This window comes from Vigna angularis, chromosome 7, assembly GCF_016808095.1.
Source record: "Vigna angularis cultivar LongXiaoDou No.4 chromosome 7, ASM1680809v1, whole genome shotgun sequence".
Classification (NCBI taxonomy): domain Eukaryota; kingdom Viridiplantae; phylum Streptophyta; class Magnoliopsida; order Fabales; family Fabaceae; genus Vigna; species Vigna angularis.
This window is the reverse complement of record NC_068976.1, coordinates 7,901,529-7,921,045: the sequence shown is the minus strand read 5'-3', so window position 1 is coordinate 7,921,045 and position 19,517 is coordinate 7,901,529. Positions and strand designations below refer to the sequence as shown.

Sequence of the window (19,517 nt, the reverse complement as noted above, 5' to 3'; positions counted from 1 at the left end):
AAATTGAATGATGAGTTTTGAAATTGAAGGCAGAGAACCCAAAAACGCAAAACGCAGAGAACCTAAAAACGCAAAACACAGAGAACCCAAAAACGCAGAAGCCATCGCTGCCAAAAACGAAACCCTCGCCGCGCCACCATCACCGCACCATCAGCTCGCCCTTCGGTTCATCCCCTACGAAGGCGAGATCCACCGCCAGCCGCCGGCCGCCACCAACGAAGCTTGAGTCGCGCCTCCAAAAGTGTCGCCAAGCCCCAAATCGAAACCCTAGGGACTGTCACGCCTAAATCGAAGCCGTGGACAGGGACTGTCACGCCGCGGACAGGGACCGCACGCCGCGGACAACCTCCCACCTCCACGAACACGGACCGTCACACCGTGGAGATCAAATCGCGTCTAAACCTGAAAAGAAACAAGGGAAGAAGAGATCTCGCCGCCACCTTGCTCTGACCTCGCCACGACCTCACCATGCCTCGCCGCCACCTCGCCATGCCTCGCCGCCACCTCGCCATGCCTCGCCGCCACCTCGTAATGCCTCGCCGCACTCGCCGCCAACGTTAAGTTGCTTCTGGGTTTCGTGGAGGTGGGAGGATAAGCAAGGGGAAAGCGAATGCGTGCTCTGGTTGCAAGTGAAAGGTTTATGTTGGATGCGTGCTTCTGGTGCATTTCGAAAGGTTTATGCCTCGGGTCAGAGGACCGAGGTAATTGAAACGTTTATGCCTCGGTTGGGCTAGAGGACCGAGGTAGTAAAAAATTAACCAGTTTTAGGTGCCACGTGGCAGAATATCAGGTCTCGGTTTTATTTTTAACCGAGTTAATTTGGTGTTTATGCTTCGGTTTTTTTACAACCGAGGCATATAAATTTGTCGAAATTGCGAAAATGCCACCGCTTCTACATATGCTTCGGTTTTCTAAAAACCGAGGCATATTACCCGTGTTCTTATCCCTATTTTGTACTAGTGATAGGTATTTTAATTCACAGGATTGCGTACATCAATACGTAGACAAGACCAAGGTGCTGAAGAATATTATTTCTTTAGATATGGATATGGATATACATCACGATTAATTGCGTTGGGACACTATGTTATACCATACTTCACAGTTAGATATGTTGTTGGGACGATATTGTTTATTGTTTTTTTGGTATACAAGTGGAGAAGAAGACATTCCTCGGCATATGAAAATATTGAAAATTATTTACACCAAAATAGTTTGATGCCTATTCGATACTCATACAAGGAGATTAAAAGGATGACCAAAGGTTTCAATGAAAAATTGGGTGAAGGAGGTTATGGTTATGTATTCAACGGAAAGTTGCGTAGTGGACCATGTGTTGCCATAAAAATGTTACGAAAATCAAAAGGTAAAGGAGAAGATTTTATCAATGAAGTTGCAACAATTGAAAGAATACATCACCAAAATGTAGTACATTTAATTGGATATTGTCCTGAGGGCTCAAAACGTGCTCTTGTTTATGAGTTCATGTCCAATGAATCTCTTGACAAGTTTATATTTTCTAAAGAAGGAAATCTACATTTAACCTATGACACAATACATGATATAACAATTGGAGTAGCACGTGGAATTTCATATCTACATCATGGGTGTGAGATGCAGATTTTGCATTTTGACATCAAACCCCACAACATCCTGCTTGATGAAAAATTCACTCCAAAGATATCTGATTTTGGATTAGCAAAACTATATTCAACAGATAAAAGTGTTGTGACTATGACAGCAACAAGAGGAACAATTGGATACATGGCTCTGGAGTTGTTTTATAAAAATGTCGGAAGAATGTCATATAAGTCTGATGTTTATAGCTTTGGAATGTTTTTGATGGAAATAGCAAACAAGAGGAAAAACCTAAACCCCCATGCAGAGCATTCAAGCCAACTTTACTTTCCCTTTTGGATTTATGATCAACTTGACAAAGGGAAAAATATAGAAATGGAAGATGTCACCGAGAATGAGAACAAAATTGTAAAAAAGATGATCATAGTTTCACTTTGGTGTATACAATTGAAACCAAATGATGGTCCTTCCATGAATAAAGTAGTGAAAATGCTTGAAGGACACATTACAAACTTAAAATTACCTCCAAAGCCTTCTCTATATCCACATGACACATTGGAAGATGGTGAAAGAATATTCTGTAACCAAACAACATTGTCCCACTTTGTTGGTTCTTCAAGTTTATCCAGAGAAGAAAGATTGCCTCTAATGTTACCTTAGATGAAAGTATTTGATAGTGTAAATTATTTATTCGCATCCTAGGACTTGACTTTGAACATGTTTCCTTTGTAATATTAGGTGACTTATTTCTTATTGTTTTATATTTCATATTTTAAATATTATGATTTACCAAATTTAAACATTTGTTTAAAGTTTTCAATGTGTTTATTATTATTATTATTATTATATATATATATATATATAAACCTAACTTAATAAAATATAATAACAAATGAGAAATTAAATTTAGTTACAATAGATAATTAAACAGATATATTTTCTTGTATGTGTTTCTACTAAATTCTAGAATAAATGAGATTGTGTTGTAAGGTAGGTAATAGTGAACGATTATATTTGAATGTAACCAAATAATTTAGGAATCATCAAATCAATAATAATTAGTTACTTTAATTAGCTTTATATTAATTTGATTCTAATAACGTATTTTAAGAAAAAACTTTTATGAGTGTGAAATAAAATTAATCATTCAAATCCATTTCATCCCAAATGACATTATTAGAGCTATTACTTTAATTTTCAACCCACGGATCAACCTTGACCTTTTTAAGTGTTAAGCTCCAATTTTGTGACCTATAGAACAAGGGGCTTCTTTAAAACCTCCGTCCCCAAAGCCCCTTATGAGGTGGGTTGCCCCTTATGAGGTGCGTTGGGAGGGCTAGGACTAGGTTAGCTCTTCATCTCCTTTATTCAAAACATGAACGAAAAATCATTTTTCTATGTCACCTAAGCTCAAATGAAACCTAACATTTTCCAATTACCATTGTTTTTCGTTGAGCTCGATAACAATACATAGTGGTATAGGGTGACGACGATAAAGACGATGACGATTGAGTAAAAGGAGAGAATCATCGAGGTTAACATTTCTTTCAATACTTTATGCAATATTTGCTTTTGTTTATCAATTGACAACACCAATTCTTTGTTTCACATTGAATTTCTTCATTTTTTAGAAGCAATTCAGCCACTTCTACATAACCCTCTGTCTTGACGCTTGATTTGGTTGATGGTGTTAGTATTTTAAGGTTGTGAAAGGAATAATTGATGAGATAAAGAAAATGTAGAGATAGTTGAATATGAAAGTAGTAGTTGGAAGAAGTGTTGTAGTTGTTTTTAGTTGTAGTAGATGTTGACTTCATACAAACGGTAAATGTTGTCTACATCTTGCATCAAAGAGTAGAGTTCATGTCTATTTACAGACTCATAGGTTATTCTAGAACATACTAGCCAGAACTTATGTGGAATGTTCTAGATTTTTAACTATGTAGAATATTCTTTATTTTTTTTCCTATCTTAAGCTTTTCTACAATATTCGAGAACTTATTACATTTTAATTCTTCTATCTAAAGAACTTCTACATTCTTCTAGAATTTGCATTACACTTTAATAGATAGGATATGTGGATTGAGTTTACTTATGTTCTGGGTCTGATGTGTATCTTCACAATGAGGAGGAGAAGAATATCAAGAAGATGTTGTGGGAAAGAGTTAACCGAGTGGTACATAAATTTATCTGTTGTTTTCTAGGTTTTGTAGTGCTAGAAAAGTTGTTTGTAAGTTTTTTCACTTTTTATCATGATCTGAAAGTCAAATTCAGAAGCGCCTGTGAGTGTATCTTGTATTTTAACTTGATATTTTATTTTAGGAACAACCAGTCAATGAAGGAGTTGCAACAACTAATAAGAAAGCTTTTGAAGGAAATTTTTGAAACTGCTCGGAGGATTTCCAGCAGCAAGAGAGCTAGCTGCAGCTGCAACAAAATCTAGAAATATACTTTCTGACATTTTTTAGGTTCTTATTTTGAATGGGATAATGATACAGAGTTTTTCATTTAGCGGGTTTCATTTTTTTTTAGGGTTTCAAACATTGCAAATCTCATTTATGAAAGAGAACCATGAGAGAGAACGTTCCCCACCCACAAACCTTTGACCACAACCAGTCGTTCACCGGCAAATGATATTTCACCGAACTGCCACCGTTCACAGGAGCTATGTACGCCGCCGTTTTTCGTTTCGAAGCACCGTTCAACACCGAAACCACCATTGACGTGGGTTTTGAAACTTTCCACCGTTTTATTGCAACCTCCGTTTGAAAGCACCGGTCGTAGCCGAAAACCACCTTTTTTATAATTTGTCACAATTCCCTTATGTATGTTTATTTTATTTTTTCATATAGATAATGTAGGCATTACTCTAGCTGGTTAGTGTTGAGTTTGTATTTCCTGTTATTTAATAATCATTTAGTGTAGAATGTAGAGAGATATCTCTTTAATGCTGCGTAAAACGTTTTCAAAATGGTTTCTTGCCCCTTTCCTCCTTTTTGTTATACTATTCGGTACAATCATCTTTTATAGGAAATAGTTATTTACTTTCATAGAAAATAGGTGCCCAATATCTCTGCTTACCAGAAATGCATAGTCCTGGAAAAGTGATGAGCATTACACTGAGAGTAGGCTTCTGAACCCTGTTATAATTCTGTTTCCTAATGGTCCCTTGAGTTTCTTGACGTCTTTGTGTTTTGTTCATTACAGATAGTGATTGTTGATGATATTTTCTTTTTTACTTTTTACCTTTACAGGAGGATATCCATCGCCTCTTAATTACCATTTCTTTCCTAAATCTTGCTGCACGTAGGTACTTTTCTTCTATAATGTTATATTTTTCTCATATTGTCCAGGTATATTTGATTACAAAACATTCGTTGCATTACTGAGACTCGTATGAAAATTCTTAACTAAAAAATTGAATTGAAAAGGACAAATGATATCGTTAATCTCTTTTAAAAATTTTTTTACCACTCTTATTTTATCACCAAAATGGATTGAACAATTATATAGTGTCGTGTTAGGTATAAGAGATAATTATTTGTTTTTCCACATTATGACACTTTGCTATGCAAATTCAGAATAAGCATGTGAAGAAAAGTTGAAATGTACATGAGAGTCTTTGGGATGGAGGATTCCTTTGTTTACTCATAATTTTCTTACAACTTTCTTTTTGAGGTAATTAGAGAGTTAGTAAAAATATTGAGTTTGAACTCTGGTAATACAAAGTTGTTTTCTTTAATAGTTGATCATGACTTCAAATTCAAAATCACTTTTTCTTTGTGTGTAACCATAAGACTGACAAGACTCTCCGAGCAAAAGGCCTTTTGGCACAGGAACATTTCTTATAAGTTTTTCCAAATGTTCCTCGAATTCATGGTTATATTAATCTAATGTGTGTATCCAGTATGATATAGTGTAAGAGGATTGTGCTTTTACAACCTGCAACCCAGTGATTAAGAAATGACACCAAATGAGAATATAGACAAAATGAAATCGACAATATAATGTTTGATAAATGAATCTAAAGCAATCAATAATGGAGAATTTACTAAATAGATATAACAGTCTTTAGATTTTGGCCATGCTAGTCCCAACTATTTTTACTCCTCCTAAATGCTTTCTTAACTAGAAGCACTTTCTTGCTTTTAAGGCATTTTTGTTCGCCTATAACAGCCCTTTTAAGTGAACCATTTTTTTAAGATTTATTGGACATATTAGTGATGTTCAGACATTGATTATCACATTTATGTCGAACTTCATGGCCAAGGAACAATTCTTTGTAAAACTCATTGTGCAGAAACAGAACTGGAGCAAAGGCCAAATAAGTGGGAAGTTCAGGAAAAGTTTATGCACACTTCATGCATTGATTATCACATTTATATCGAATTCCATGGCCAAAGAACTATTATTTGTAAAACTCATTGTGCAGATACAACACTAGGAGCAAAGGCCAAATAAGTGGAAAGTTCAGGCAAAGTATTTGCACAGACAAGTCAACTTTCAAAATGGCATTGATTTTTTAATGAACAATTTTTTTGTTAGCACTTATTCGACATACCCATTCTTTGTAAAACTTTGAAATTGCCATTGATTTTCAAGTGCACAGTTTAATTATTTTTTACCACTTACTGGACATTCAAGTCCTCTTGAGCTAATTAATATGACACTTAAAGGAAAGTATTTTGCACATGTTCATAACACAGTCCATGCCATTTAGTGCTTAAGTGCATTTTTGTTTCAACATTTGATCAACATATAACCCTCTACATACCACATTCAACACACATAATAAGATACATTTCGTCGGTACAAACGTCCTACACAATAAATGGTCTTTATTCTATTCAACCCTATTATAACGAACACCAAATATAACACATTGATCATTCTTAACTTCAAATTTCATTATCAATAAATGTAATGGATACATTTCTTTGATGATTTATAACAAAAAATATGTACATTCAAACCTAAACATTATAATTTTAAATAATAATAAATAATTGCATGTTCTTGTTGCACTACTGCTTCTGTGCTGGACAATTGCAGATTCTCCCCTGAAAACTTTGTAATCTTTTCTGGTTGTGGAAATGGATTCATCCGGTTATGTCCACATTGGACTATCTTCCTTTTATTTCACCTGCAAGTTTCTCAATTTGACTTTTCAGAACACAATTATCCTCCACCAACTCATTTTTCTCCATAGCTATTTACCCAATTCAAATAATATCATGAATTTCTCATTATAATCATATTCAAAAAGAAAGATTTATTCGAAATCATGAATTACAAATTTCTTTTGTCAATGAACATGGTGGTCTATTAATGTCTTAAATTTAGTATGAGACTATGTCCATTCAAAAACACACATTAACCACTTGAATGTTTAATTCATGAAATAAGGTACTTCTGTAGAAAATAACCTTTTACAAAATTCAATTGTTGTATCAAACATACCACTAAAAATACAAACTTTATCCTAAAAATAAATGAAATCTTTAAAATTGATCTTTTCTAAACATGTTTTGATTGATAATTAAAGGAAAAACATGGTTTTAAATAGCTTTCACTGCAATTTTTCATAAGTCGACAAAAATAATTCATATTGTCCTCTGTTTGAAGTTTTCAAATAGAACTTACGCTTTGGCTATGCCATTTATAACTTTCATCCGCGCTTCCCAGGTAAGTATCCCTTTTTGGCTCATAGCCCCATGTAGCCATTGTTCTAAGTTACCATTGTTCACATATTCATACACCAGTAACCTGCACATTAGATGACAACCACACTTATTAAGAAAAGACAATCAAAAGAGCTTGCTTTAGTTCAAATTTTCAACAAAAAAGTAAGACTAAGGCCATCACAAAAAATAAAGTTAGTAATGTGATCCAATATATAAGGGAATATTTGCATTTGTGATTTTTTGATACATTAAGAACACCAAGTTTACCTGTGAACTCCTTTTATACAATAACCAAGTAAGCGCACAATATTTTGATGTCTCACATGGCCAATAGCTTCCACTTCTACCCTGAACTCTTTCTCTACTTGTCCCCTGTGAATTCAACACATTATGCAATTATGGAGCAAGTTCAAAGATCATTTCTCAATCAAGAAATAGCAACAATAGATGACAGTCACAGGATAAACCATCAAATGTTCTTACAAGTTGTTAAGAATTTTCTTAACCGCACCTCGGATCCATGGATTAATCTTCCCCTATAAAGAACCCCATAGACAAATTGATGAACTCTGAACTAAAAAGAACTCAAACTCATAACATACAACACTATTAAGTTCTTCCTCATATGAACACAAACCACCCCGGCCCAAATTATTTGTATTGCGCAGCTTGCCCAGTGCTTGCTGTAAAGGTTCGATCTCTTTTATTTTCTCATCCACAATAGTATGAAATTGCCTATTGTCACCTCTTAGAGACTTGATTTAAGAAATCAATTTGGCTCGTCCTGACTGCAATGAATATATAATTATGTTAGATGCTCGATGAGAAAGAATCATCATATAACGTCATTTCATTCTGCAAAAAATAACTCTAATGAAAAGGATGCAAGCCCCATAATTTTTTCTTATAATTTTTCCAGTGAACTTTGTTTCACAACCTTTTCCTATGCTTGCTGGCACCAAATGCACTACTATCAATGGGCTCAATAAATGTTTAAATTACACAATTATAGTCAAAATATACAGATAAGCATTATAACAATAAGTATCAAATTAAATAACTTTCTACACGAATGTAAGAGATGTTGTCTGCCAAACATACAAACATATAAAGGCTTCGCTCAATAGTGACAGTTTAGAAAGTAGGACGAAGGAGTGTGTGATCCCAATGTAATCAAAGGCAAAAATCACCCTCGAGAAACTAGGTCTCGCATCACCTTGAGCCAAGGGGCATCAAAATCCATATGAAGGTTGATGAAAGAAACATATAATCAGAAAATAAATTATTTAATTTTTTTTTTGCATAAAGTTTGGATATAATTTTGAAAACAATTGTTTGCTACCGGTTGTGTTGTTTGCTGCTTAGAGTCTCAAAGATTGACAATTAATTTTTTTACAACACGATTACATAATGATACTTTTCATCGAGCAACCAAACAAAACAAACCACCATCAACAAAGCTACGAAATACGATTTAACAAACAAACATAATTTTCCAGACAAAAATCCACCTTCTTAATTGACTAAACCCAATGTGCAAATCCGAATCCCAAAGTGGAGAAAAGTCGTTAAAAATATTCCAAAAGGGTATGATATGAGGCTTCACTAAAAACGCACCCAAAAACCCTCTGAACGGATGCCAGGTGTCAAGCGGAGGGGATTCGGAAATCAAATAGTGGAAGGCAGGTGTCGGCAGGAAAGCAGACGTTCGTTTTGACGTGGGAAGCAAAACTGAGTTTTGGAAAATTTACGTCACACTCTCTACATGCACCTTCTTATCCAAACTCTGAAATTCTCCTTTCTCCTTCTTCTCTCTAAAAACTCTCCCTTCTCTCTACCAAAACTCACCCTTTCTCTTCTTCGATCACCGTTCAGGCACCGTAGAAACACTTTCGGCGTTCAGAGCTTCAGTTTGAACCGATTAGTTTCGAGTTCTGAACTGGTAAGTTCTTCTTGTCCTTAGTCGTTCGTTATCTGGTACATGCAAACCAAATTCTGGTTGGATGATTTCATCTCGTATGAGCCATTGTTGGTCTTCTGTTGTTTGGTTTAGTTTTTTTGAAGAATTCTTGAGCGTGAGGGTAGAAGGAATTGTAGTCAGGCGAACCTTAATTCTGCCTCTAGGAACGTTCGTTCACGCTCAGAGGTAAGGGAAGCTTATTAATTTAATCTGTATGTTACTTGTATTGCATGAACGTTCGTTGAATTGATTGAATTAATATGATATATGATGGTTGATATGTTTGGATGTATGAAGTATGAAAATTGACTATGATATGAATGTATGAAATTATGAAGATATATGTTGATAGATGAGTTTGAATATAAATGATTCTGGTATGAAATTTCTCCTATGAAAGTGTACGTTCGTCACTGAACGGTCCTTGACCGTTCGGTTTTTCCAGTGAACTTGGTTAGAATTGGATTCTTTCATTTGGGAAGAATCCTAGTTGAGGACGAACGTCTTCGTTTCGAAATACTGTGCATGAGCGTTCGGTCAAACATAGTTGGTTCTTTGCGTTCGGTTATAAACTAAAGTATATATATATATATATATATATATGCATTGGTATAATTTCGTTTATTCTTAAAACACCACTCCAATAGTATCTTATTATATTTATCAAGCTTTCCAAATATAAGTTTAGTAGTGCTTGGTCTTACACCAAGCGCTCGTACTCGTTTCTTTTATAATCTATCTTGATGAAAATAGCGTTCGTCCAACTTCAATAGAAATTTCTCTGTACCGTGTTTGGTCATTTATTGGCATTCGGTTTTTCTTGATTGGTAAACTCAAATAAGCTAAGTTTTCATAACCGTTTGGTTTCTTCACTTGAATTCTTCTAAGAATTATTCTTTGATGTATTGAAGTGGCTGTATCCTTGGTTCCGGCCTAGAGTTTTTGTACTTGACATGGTCTTTTTGGTGTTCGGTTGGAGTTCTCAAGAGTCAGTTCATCTAATTGGCTCACTTTGTAAGTAACGTCCGTTCTAATCGTTCTCGTGATATATGATTGTACTCAGTTTCTTTCTCAACCCGATAGTAATCCTCTTGGTCTTAATCCGTTCTGGAACTGGAGACCTCTCGGTCTCGCTCCAAGTGTTCGGTCTCATTCTGAGTTAAGGTTGAATGTTCGGTATTTTATATCTCCACGGATCTATGTGCGAAATGTTTAAGTGAGATGATTAAATAAAGAAAGATGAAGAGAATATGATATGGATGATATTTGTTGGATTATGGACGAGCGTTCCGGGGAGGAACGACTCATGAATGAATATTGAAATTGGTAAAGTATGAATGTGGGCATGCTAAGCTGGCGGTTCATCCTGATGTTCCGTGAGTACTTGTCCTCACGTAGAGGAGGGTAGGTCATGTGTGGGAACGGCAGGAGGTCCTAGTCCTTATGGTTAATTTGGATAGATAGGACTAACCTCGGGTAGTAGCTGTTGAGGGCATCCTAGTTACTACATCACCCGGGTGCACAAACGTCGTAGCTACACAAATTTCATACAGTCCGGACAATCAGTCTAGTATTAGGCTTTGTATGAACGAACTATGAACTATCTTGTTTGTTTGATTTTGTGAAATGTATGTTTATACATGAATTAAATTACATAAGCTTACCCTGTGTTTCCTGTCTTGTCTTGTTTTGTACGTTCGTCTTTGTCGTTGCAATGATCATCCGTGTGGATGTGAGCAGAAGGAGACGAGCGGCTGGAAGAGGCGCTGGAGGAAGAAAACCTAGTTGAGGTTGAAGTTAAGACCGAACAATAGGACGTTCGATCAGTAGTTTAGTTGATTGTAAGGTGGTCGTTCCATCACCTTCCCCTTTTGGTTTAGTATGACCGTTCGGTATTCTTTCTTTTGTAAACCGTTCAGTCAGAATTGTACCCTGTGCAGTTTTAAATTCTCGTAATGCTTTGTAAGGCCGTTCGGCCATAACTGTACGCACTCTTTAGTGTAAGACTGATCTGAATTATTATTAAATGTGATTATTCTATTATATAGTTTTAGATTGTATTTTTTTGGGATGTTACAATTAACCTACCATAGATGCATCAAGAAAGACAAAACCTTTGAATCTAAAAACCATTTCAACAAACTAAAAACATCACAAACAATGAAGGATAATGATACTTTACGAAACGACGATGGAATGTGCTTCGGTGAACGGTGTCGGTTCCCAGAACGGTCAAAACTCTGTCAAACGATCTGCTCACCGCGACGCACAATGGTCCTTCTTTCTGGGGTTCTCTCCAACCCAAACTGATATTTTGATTTTGAAATCGCAAAATTAAGTCTGCCCTCCAACCTTTCAATTCCACCTCATTTTCAATTATTTTAAACAAAGACCACATAGACCAATAGAGGAACAACACGTGTTCGGTGTCAAAAGTTTGTTAAAATTCGGTGTCAAAGTATCATTATCCATCCATTGGTAAGAGTTTTAACCCTCATTACATAGATCATATGAAGAATTTTCACGTCATTTTTATTTTAATTTAGGCTTTATTATATAGCATTTCTCATTTAAAATAGGTTTAATGTCTCTGTAGGTCCAAATTTTTGTCCAGAATCTCAAATAGATCCCCTTTTTTTCGGCTTCTCAATTGGGTTTTAGAGGCTTGCCATCAAATTGGACAAACGACCGTTTAAGTTTGGATTACGTGGCATGTTAGTGTATTATTTTAAATGGCGTGGCAGTTTGTACATGATTGACGTGTATTTTGTAATTCCTAAATTAAAAAATTGAGGGCAAATTGTGAAAAAGAAATTAAAGATTGTTGATAGGGGGAGCACTGGTTTAGTTGAACCTACAATCTTAGTAATATCTGAGTTTTTGATGATGACAACACATAATTAATAATATATGTGTATTTTGTGTTACATGTTCTATGCTTACTTGATTCTATGCATATATGAGAACATGATTGTGTTGTTGTTGTGTTATTCATTGCATTTCACTGCGTTATATATGTGATTTTATACACGAATGCATGACACATGTTTTTGGATGGAAAAACCACAAGCACTTATGTTGAACTTTAATTGTGTGGCAAAACAACAGTTTGAAATCGATTACATTATGGGGTGAATTGATTATAACTCGTGTATTTGCACAAACTTTTTCAAGTGTGTTGTGAGAGTTTTTTAAAGAGAAAAGTTTTCAAAACTTTCCATAACATTGTTGCATAATCGATTGCATGTGATATGTATTCAATTAAGTTTATTGTTGTTTTGAAATCTGTTAATGCTTGATATAACTGTCACAATGACTATATTTTTAAATGTGTTGACCAAGCCTTAAATGTTATTCGACTGCATTAATTGTGAAATCAATTAAGTACTTTGACTGCTACTATCTCTTATAACTGAATTGGTATATTCGACTGCATTAGTAGCAAAGTCGATTATGTTGTGTCTGATACGAGCTTATATATATTGAAGGGAATTTGATTTCTGTAAAGACTTTTGTGATTCTAACATTTTCATATTCTTTTGCAGAAAAGTCTAAAGTTTACATAGAGAGAAAAAGGTCCAAGAAACTAGTTTGACCGTGGTGATCAACTAATTGTGATTTCTTGAAGAGCAAGATTGTTGAGTTTTCAAAGTTTGATCTATCTGCACATTTGGGTGTCTCCTGCAAGATTAAGTTCTACAATCTGTTGAAGATTGGGTTGAGTTCCCTGTTGTGATTACAGGAAGAAGGACGTGTTGCATTCTTGACTTTGAGGGTGCCTCAAAGGGGTTGGACTATAGGAGAGGGGATTCTTGCTGCTAGTTTGTTTGTATACTGCCTATATTTTGATTAGAGGGTTAGAGAGGTGTTCTATATTTTTGACGTTAGGTCTCTATAAAAACCTTGTTGTAAAAACCTTGATCATTATAGAGCATTGGCTTCTTGTGGTTGGAAGGACACTGGATGTATGCTTTACCGAACCAGTATAAAACTCAGTGTTTGATCTATCTTATCCCTACTCTTTTACATTCAGTCGATTATACTTTTTATGCATTCGATTAAATTTCCGCTGCATTTAAAATATTTTAACTTGCGTTCAAGAAAAGTATAAAGGCATCTCTTTTGGTGAAAAAGATTTTGAAATTTTTAAATTTTATACTTCACCAATTCACCCCCCTCTTGGTATGAGAAATTGAGTCATTCTATGTTAACAAAGGCAGTCCCTTTCTCTCCAATTGAGGAATGCAAAATTAGGGTTCATGAGAAAAAAAAAACATCCATTTTGTTTACGGAGGGTGGGGCCGTCGGATCTGATTTTGGTTGCGGAGGGTTCTTGACTGGTGAGGAGACGGAAGAGGAGGTTGAAGGAGGCGGAGCCGATGGAGGTGTTGAAGTCGGCCTTGGAGGATCTTCTGGTGAGCTGGTCCTCGAGGTCAAAAAAGTGTTTTGAGAGGTTGGTTAGGTTGGAGGAACCAAAGTTCTTCTAACTTAGGTCACATAAATAGTTTATTTCTTTCTTTAATTAAGGTAGCTTTGTGTTTGTCCACTTTAATTTCAACTTTATTTCCCTTTGAGAACTTTGGTGCAAGAGTCCCTAAGGTAAGTTTTTGCTAGCAAATGCTTGGTTCTTAAGAAATCTTTTGTGATTCACCTCCCTTTCTAAGAAGTGAATTTGAGTGTCTTTTGTGTCCTTAAGTCTCATAAGGAACTTCTTTTGAAATTTAAGTATTTGTTTGTGCATTGCATATTTTTGAAAACCTTTAAGGATGTCTAAGTCAACTTCCTATAAAATTGGTAGTCAATTTAGTGTGAAGTCAAACCCTGTTTGGAAAATTTGGCTAAAGAGATAAAGTCACTTAAGATTTGGAAAAAGCAAGAAGCTCTTTTAAAAGAAAAAGAAAGACTCGAAAGATAAGAGTATCTTGCTAAGTTGGAAGATGAATTTAGCGTCCTTAAAGAGAAATAAGAAAAAGCTCAAGAAAAAATAAGAAAAAGCAAGAGCAAAAGTAGGACTAGGATTTACACAAGAAGGAGTTCAAAAACTCCAACACATCTCACAACCTATGAGCTGGATAGTAGGGTTGCCAACCAATACTATCAACCTTAAGCACATAAAGTGCATGAAAGAGAGAACCCCCAAGAGAGGTTAGGGTAGACCTCCCCCATTTTCATGGGAAAGAAGATGTTGAGACTTACTTGGATTGGGAAATGAAAGTAGAACAACTCTTTGAGTGCCACCAAGTGAATGAGGAGCGTAAGGTTACCTTAGCTATTTTTAGTTTCCAAGGGAATGCTATGTATTTGTGGACTTCCCTTGTAAGTGAGAGAAGACTCTCTAACTTTCCTTAAGTCACCTATTGGAATGACTTAAAGAGTTCCATGAGAATAAGGCACATTTCCTCATACTATCATAGGGAGCTAATGTTGAAACTCCAAAGGCTCCAACAACAGAGACATGAGCATAGAGATTTATAGGCAAAAGATGAAGCTCTATATGATAAGGACGAGGATTAGAGAGGAAGAGGAGACCATCATTTCTAGGTTTCTAAGTGGTCTCAACCTTGAAATTAGAGGTAGAGTGGAATGGTTTCCCTACCAAGACTTAAATGACTTGGTACAAATTTGCATCAAGGTAGAGCAACAACTTTTGATAAAAGGTTTGAAAACTATACACTCTAGTTCTAATGTTAAGAGATACTTTAAGAAAGAGGGCAAACAAGTGAAAAGAGAAGAACCCCCTAGGATGTTTGAGAAACCTAAAGAGGGATCAACATCCTCCAAGCGCCCAAGTGACATTAAGTGCTTTAAGAGTCTACAAGAGGACATATTGCATCTCAATTCCCCACAAAAAGAACAATCATTTTAAGGGGTTTTGACATTTATAGTAGTGACATTGAGAAGGAAGAGTGTGCAAGTGAAAGTGAGGGAGAAGATTCCTTTCCATATGAGGGAGATCTTCTTATGATAAGAAGATTCCTCAAGAACCACCCTCATCCTTAAACCTTAACCCAAAGAGAGACACTTTTCACACAAGATGTAAAATTTCAAATAAAATATGCTCTCTCATTGTAGATAGTAGGTTGTGTTGCAATAGTTGTAGCACAAGGTTGGTAGAAAAGTTTGGTCTTACCATCAAACCCCATCCAATACCTTATAAGATTTAATGGCTCAATGAAGGAGGGGATTTGAAAGTAGACCAACAAGTGGAAGTCAAGCTTGCTATAGGGAACTATGAAGATAAAATAATTTGTCATCTTATCCCTATGGAAGCTTGCCATATTCTCTTAGGTAGGCCTTGGCACTTTGATAAGAAAACCATGTACAATGGCCTTACTAATGAGATCACCCAACACCATAAGGAAAAATCTATCCCTTATCACCTTTCAAGGTGTTTGAGGATCAAAATCAAATGAAAAAAAAGAGGGATGAGGAAAAACAAGAGAGGGAGTGCATAGGAAAAAAGGAGCAAGCTCCTAACATATGCATACATGAAGAAAGAGAGACTAGCCCTCCAACCAAGGTCACTCAAAAGGAAAGAAATTTGTCTAAGAAAACTTTAAAGAAAACTCTTCTAAATGAGCAACCTTCTTTCCTCCTTCTTTGTAGATGTGCACTCTCATACATATCATCAACTCAAGAATCTAAGTTTCCATCTTCTCTGAAATTTTTTTTGAAAGAATTTGAGAACGTGTTCCCCCAAGAAGAACATAAGGGTCTTCCACCAATTAGGAGAATAAAACAAAAAATAAACTTTGTTCTTAGGGCAAGCCTACCAAATAGGCCAGCCTATAGAACCAATCCTCAAGAAACCAAGGAGATTGAAAACCAAGTTCAAGAGTTGTTAAATAAAGGGTGGGTTCAAAAGAGTTTGAGTCCATGTGTTGTGTTTGTGTTATTAGTTCCTAAAAAGGATGGAAAATTGAGAATGTGTTATGATTGTAGGGCTATTAACAATATTACTATCAAGTATAGACACCTAATGCTAAGACTTGATGACATGTTGGATGAATTGCATGGGTCCACTATATTTTCCAAACTAGAACTTAAAAGTGGTTATCACCAAATAAGAATAAGAGAAGGTGATGAGTGGAAAACTGCCTTTAAGACTAAGTTTGGTCTATATGAGTGGTTAGTGATGCCTTTTGGCTTAACTAATGCACCTAGAGCTTTTATGTTATTGATGAATCATGTCTTGAGGTATTGCATTGGGAAGCTCATGGTTGTGTACTTTGATGATATCCTAGTGTATAACAAGAGTTTACATGATCATCTAGGGCACCTAGAAATGGTTCTTTCCACTTTGAGAGACAATGATAATGTTAATTCTTACCATTATTTAAGCATTATTTTAGTAGCAAAATCAACTCATTTCTAGCTTGTAACTTGCTAAATCCTCTTCTTTTGTCTTGTTTTCTTAATAAGTGTGTTTTAGGCTACATTGATGTAATTTCATCATTAATCCCCTTATTTTATAGCTAATACTCTGCTTGGAAGAACCTCTACCAAAGTATAGAGCTTAACTAGCCACAAAAGCAAGCAAACAAGCAAAAAAGGAGAGTTTTGGAATGTTGCCGCTAGGCTGTCACTGGGCTGTTGTTGGCTGTCACTGGGCTGCCGTTGGGATACTGATGGGCTCTCTGTTACTGGAATTTCTAGCGTTAGGGTACTACTAGGTGGCAGCTGAGCGCTCTACTCTCTGGAATGATGTGGCTAGGCTACTGCTTGAGCGATGACGACACTGCTGTCAACACTCAATTTTGTCCGGGTTTGTAAAAAATTGTGTTTTTATTGTTTCTTTTATTATTTTTCTTTTATTTTACCTTTTTGTTTTATTCTATTTTTATGTATTTAGATCTTTGCTTTTAATTCAATTTCTATTTTATTTCTTATTTTCAATTTGTTTTAATAGTGTTAATTAATCAAAATAATTAAAAAATTGAAAAATAAAATTAAAAATAAAAATAAAGTAAAAAATAAATAAAATAAAATTGGAAAAAGTAAAAAAAATAGGAAAAAGGGAGAAAACGTGGGAAATGGTATAGGAGACGTGTCTCAACAGGGGAGACCAGGTGGTTACAAGAGAATATTTTTCAAGATTTTGGGGCAGAGGTTTTGGGGATCAGGGAGAGAGAGAGAAAAAAGGGGGAGACGAGAAACGATTTTTTGGGAATCATCATCCAAAGCTATCATTGGTACCAGCACCGGCAGAGAAGGAGAAGAGCGAGAAGAGGTCACCGGCTACGCAGCGGACGACAGCAGCAAATGTAGTAGCAGGTAAGTCTCTGTGCATCCAGACTCTTCGTGAATGCTTACTGCATAACTGCTTCTGCTACTTTTTCCATCATGAACGTTTTTCCTCTGAATATCCTGAGTTCCCTTATCACCAACCTCCCTTTCCATTCATTCTTTGTTTCACCACATTTCCTCTCTCTGTCCTAACTCCCACAACTCCCTCGCTCACGGCCAATCTCAACAAACCAAAATCCAAAACCCATTACACAATCGGAAAACGGAGAGCGGTCTCGGTGGTGAAAAGCGGAGAGCTCGATGAAGAAGCGGCGGACCGTGTGTTTGAACTGGTGGAGACGAACCCCTCCCTGGGTTGCCGGTGTCGGAGAGAACAGATAAGAGCAAGGAAGTAGTGGCGCGGTGTGGTATGGCGTGGTAGCTGGTCCGTGAAGGCAGTGATACGGTGGCCATCTTCGTTGCAGTGGCTAGTCTGGTCCGTGGTGGTCAATTGGAAGAAGACGTGGTCGTTGAGTGACAGAGTGAACCCTTTTGATCAGAGAGAAGGAGGCATTGGTCTCATCTGAGAAGAACAGCGTGAATGAGTGAATGAGAATGGGAAGGCTGAACCCCTAGGAAAATTCTAGGTTAGAAACTGCCCCTGTGGGCCAAGCCCAAGAGTGAACGAACGAGCGTTCGTTACCCCAAATGAACGAGCGCTCGTTATCCAAACGAGCGCTCCTTATCCAAACGAGTGAACACTCGTTAACCTTAAGCCTTCTTGACCGTTCGTTCAAACCCCCAAATGAACGAGCGTTCGTTATCCAGATGAACGAGCGCTCGTTAACATTAAGCCTTTTAACCGTTCGTTCAAACCTTCTCACGAGCGAACGCTCGTTATCCAAACGAGCGAACGCTCGTTATCCAAACGAGCGAACGCTCGTTAACATTAAGCCTTTTAACCGTTCGTTCAAACCTTCTCACCAACGAGCGCTCGTCATCCAAACGAGCGAACGCTCGTTAACCTTGGGCCTTCTTGACCGTTCGTTCAAATCTTCTCCTAAAGGGCGCTCGTTATCCAAACGAACGAGCGTTCGTTTCCGAACCAACAAGCGCTCGTTATCCAAACGAACGAGCGTTCGTTTCCGAACCAACGAGCGCTTGTCATCTCGAGAGCGCTCGTTACCTAATTTTATTTATTTCTTTTAAATATCCACTTATTTCAATATATATATATATAATAATACATATAAAAAATAAAATTTACAAGAAAAGTTTTAAAGGTTTAAGCACACGTGCGACCGCTCGCGTAGGCCTTGTGCTGAAAATCTTTTCCTTTTCTTTTATAAAAATCAAAAATCAAATAAAAATATTTTGAAAAGGTTTAAGCGCACGTGCGACCGTTCGCGTAGGCCTTGTGCTGAAAATCTTTTCCTTTTCTTTTATAAAAATTAAAAATCAAATAAAAATATTTTGAAAAGGTTTAAGCACACGTGCGACCGCTCGCGTAGGCCTTGTGCTGAAAATCTTTTCCTTTTCTTTTATAAAAATTAAAAATCAAATAAAAATATTTTGAAAAGGTTTAAGCACACGTGCGACCGCTCGCGTAGGCCTTGTGCTGAAAATCTTTTCCTTTTCTTTTATAAAAATCAAAAATCAAATAAAAATATTTTGAAAAGGTTTAAGCACACGTGCGACCGCTCGCGTAGGCCTTGTGCTGAAAATCTTTTCCTTTTCTTTTATAAAAATCAAAAATCAAATAAAAATATTTTGAAAAGGTTTAAGCACACGTGCGACCGCTCGCGTAGGCCTTGTGCTGAAAATCTTTTCCTTTTCTTTTATAAAAATTAAAAATCAAATAAAAATATTTTTAAAAGGTTTAAGCACACGTGCGACCGCTCGCGTAGGCCTTGTGCTGAAAATCTTTTCCTTTTCTTTTATAAAAATTAAAAATCAAATAAAAATATTTTGAAAAGGTTTAAGCACACGTGCGACCGCTCGCGTAAGCCTTGTGCTGAAAATCTTTTCCTTTTCTTTTATAAAAATCAAAAATCAAATAAAAATATTTT

At 36.2% G+C, this 19,517-nt stretch overlaps 2 protein-coding genes across 2 annotated transcripts; one reads left to right on the top strand and one right to left on the bottom strand.

Moving 5' to 3' along the window:
* The first annotated feature begins 10 nt into the window (after positions 1–10).
* LOC108323625 (rust resistance kinase Lr10-like) lies at positions 11–2,239 on the top strand. The gene is made up of 3 exons (XM_052880610.1): positions 11–182; positions 295–687; positions 983–2,239. Exons 1-3 carry the CDS (start codon positions 11–13, stop codon positions 2,236–2,238), a joined length of 1,821 nt encoding a protein of 606 aa, XP_052736570.1. The 3' UTR covers position 2,239.
* Positions 2,240–7,217: 4,978 nt separating this feature from the next.
* LOC128197809 (probable receptor-like protein kinase At2g42960) lies at positions 7,218–17,922 on the bottom strand. Its single transcript, XM_052880609.1, has 4 exons — positions 17,701–17,922; positions 7,746–7,798; positions 7,530–7,634; positions 7,218–7,344 (listed from the first exon to the last, which is right to left on the bottom strand). Exons 1-4 carry the CDS (start codon positions 17,920–17,922, stop codon positions 7,218–7,220), a joined length of 507 nt encoding a protein of 168 aa, XP_052736569.1.
* Positions 17,923–19,517: the final 1,595 nt, after the last annotated feature.

Bases quoted from the DNA above. Each gene is read 5' to 3' on its own strand.
- LOC108323625 (XM_052880610.1), top strand. From the start codon at position 11: ATGAGTTTTGAAATTGAAGGCAGAGAACCCAAAAACGCAAAACGCAGA. The intron at 183-294 runs GCGAGATCCACC...CCTAAATCGAAG, and splicing joins TCGGTTCATCCCCTACGAAG to CCGTGGACAGGGACTGTCAC. The intron at 688-982 runs GTCAGAGGACCG...TTTAATTCACAG, and splicing joins TCGAAAGGTTTATGCCTCGG to GATTGCGTACATCAATACGT.
- LOC128197809 (XM_052880609.1), bottom strand. From the start codon at position 17,922: ATGGCCACCGTATCACTGCCTTCACGGACCAGCTACCACGCCATACCA. The intron at 7,799-17,700 runs GTTTGTTGAGAT...GGTTCTTTATAG, and splicing joins GTAATGGGTTTTGGATTTTG to GGGAAGATTAATCCATGGAT. The intron at 7,635-7,745 runs GTAAGAACATTT...TTGAATTCACAG, and splicing joins AAGAAAATTCTTAACAACTT to GGGACAAGTAGAGAAAGAGT.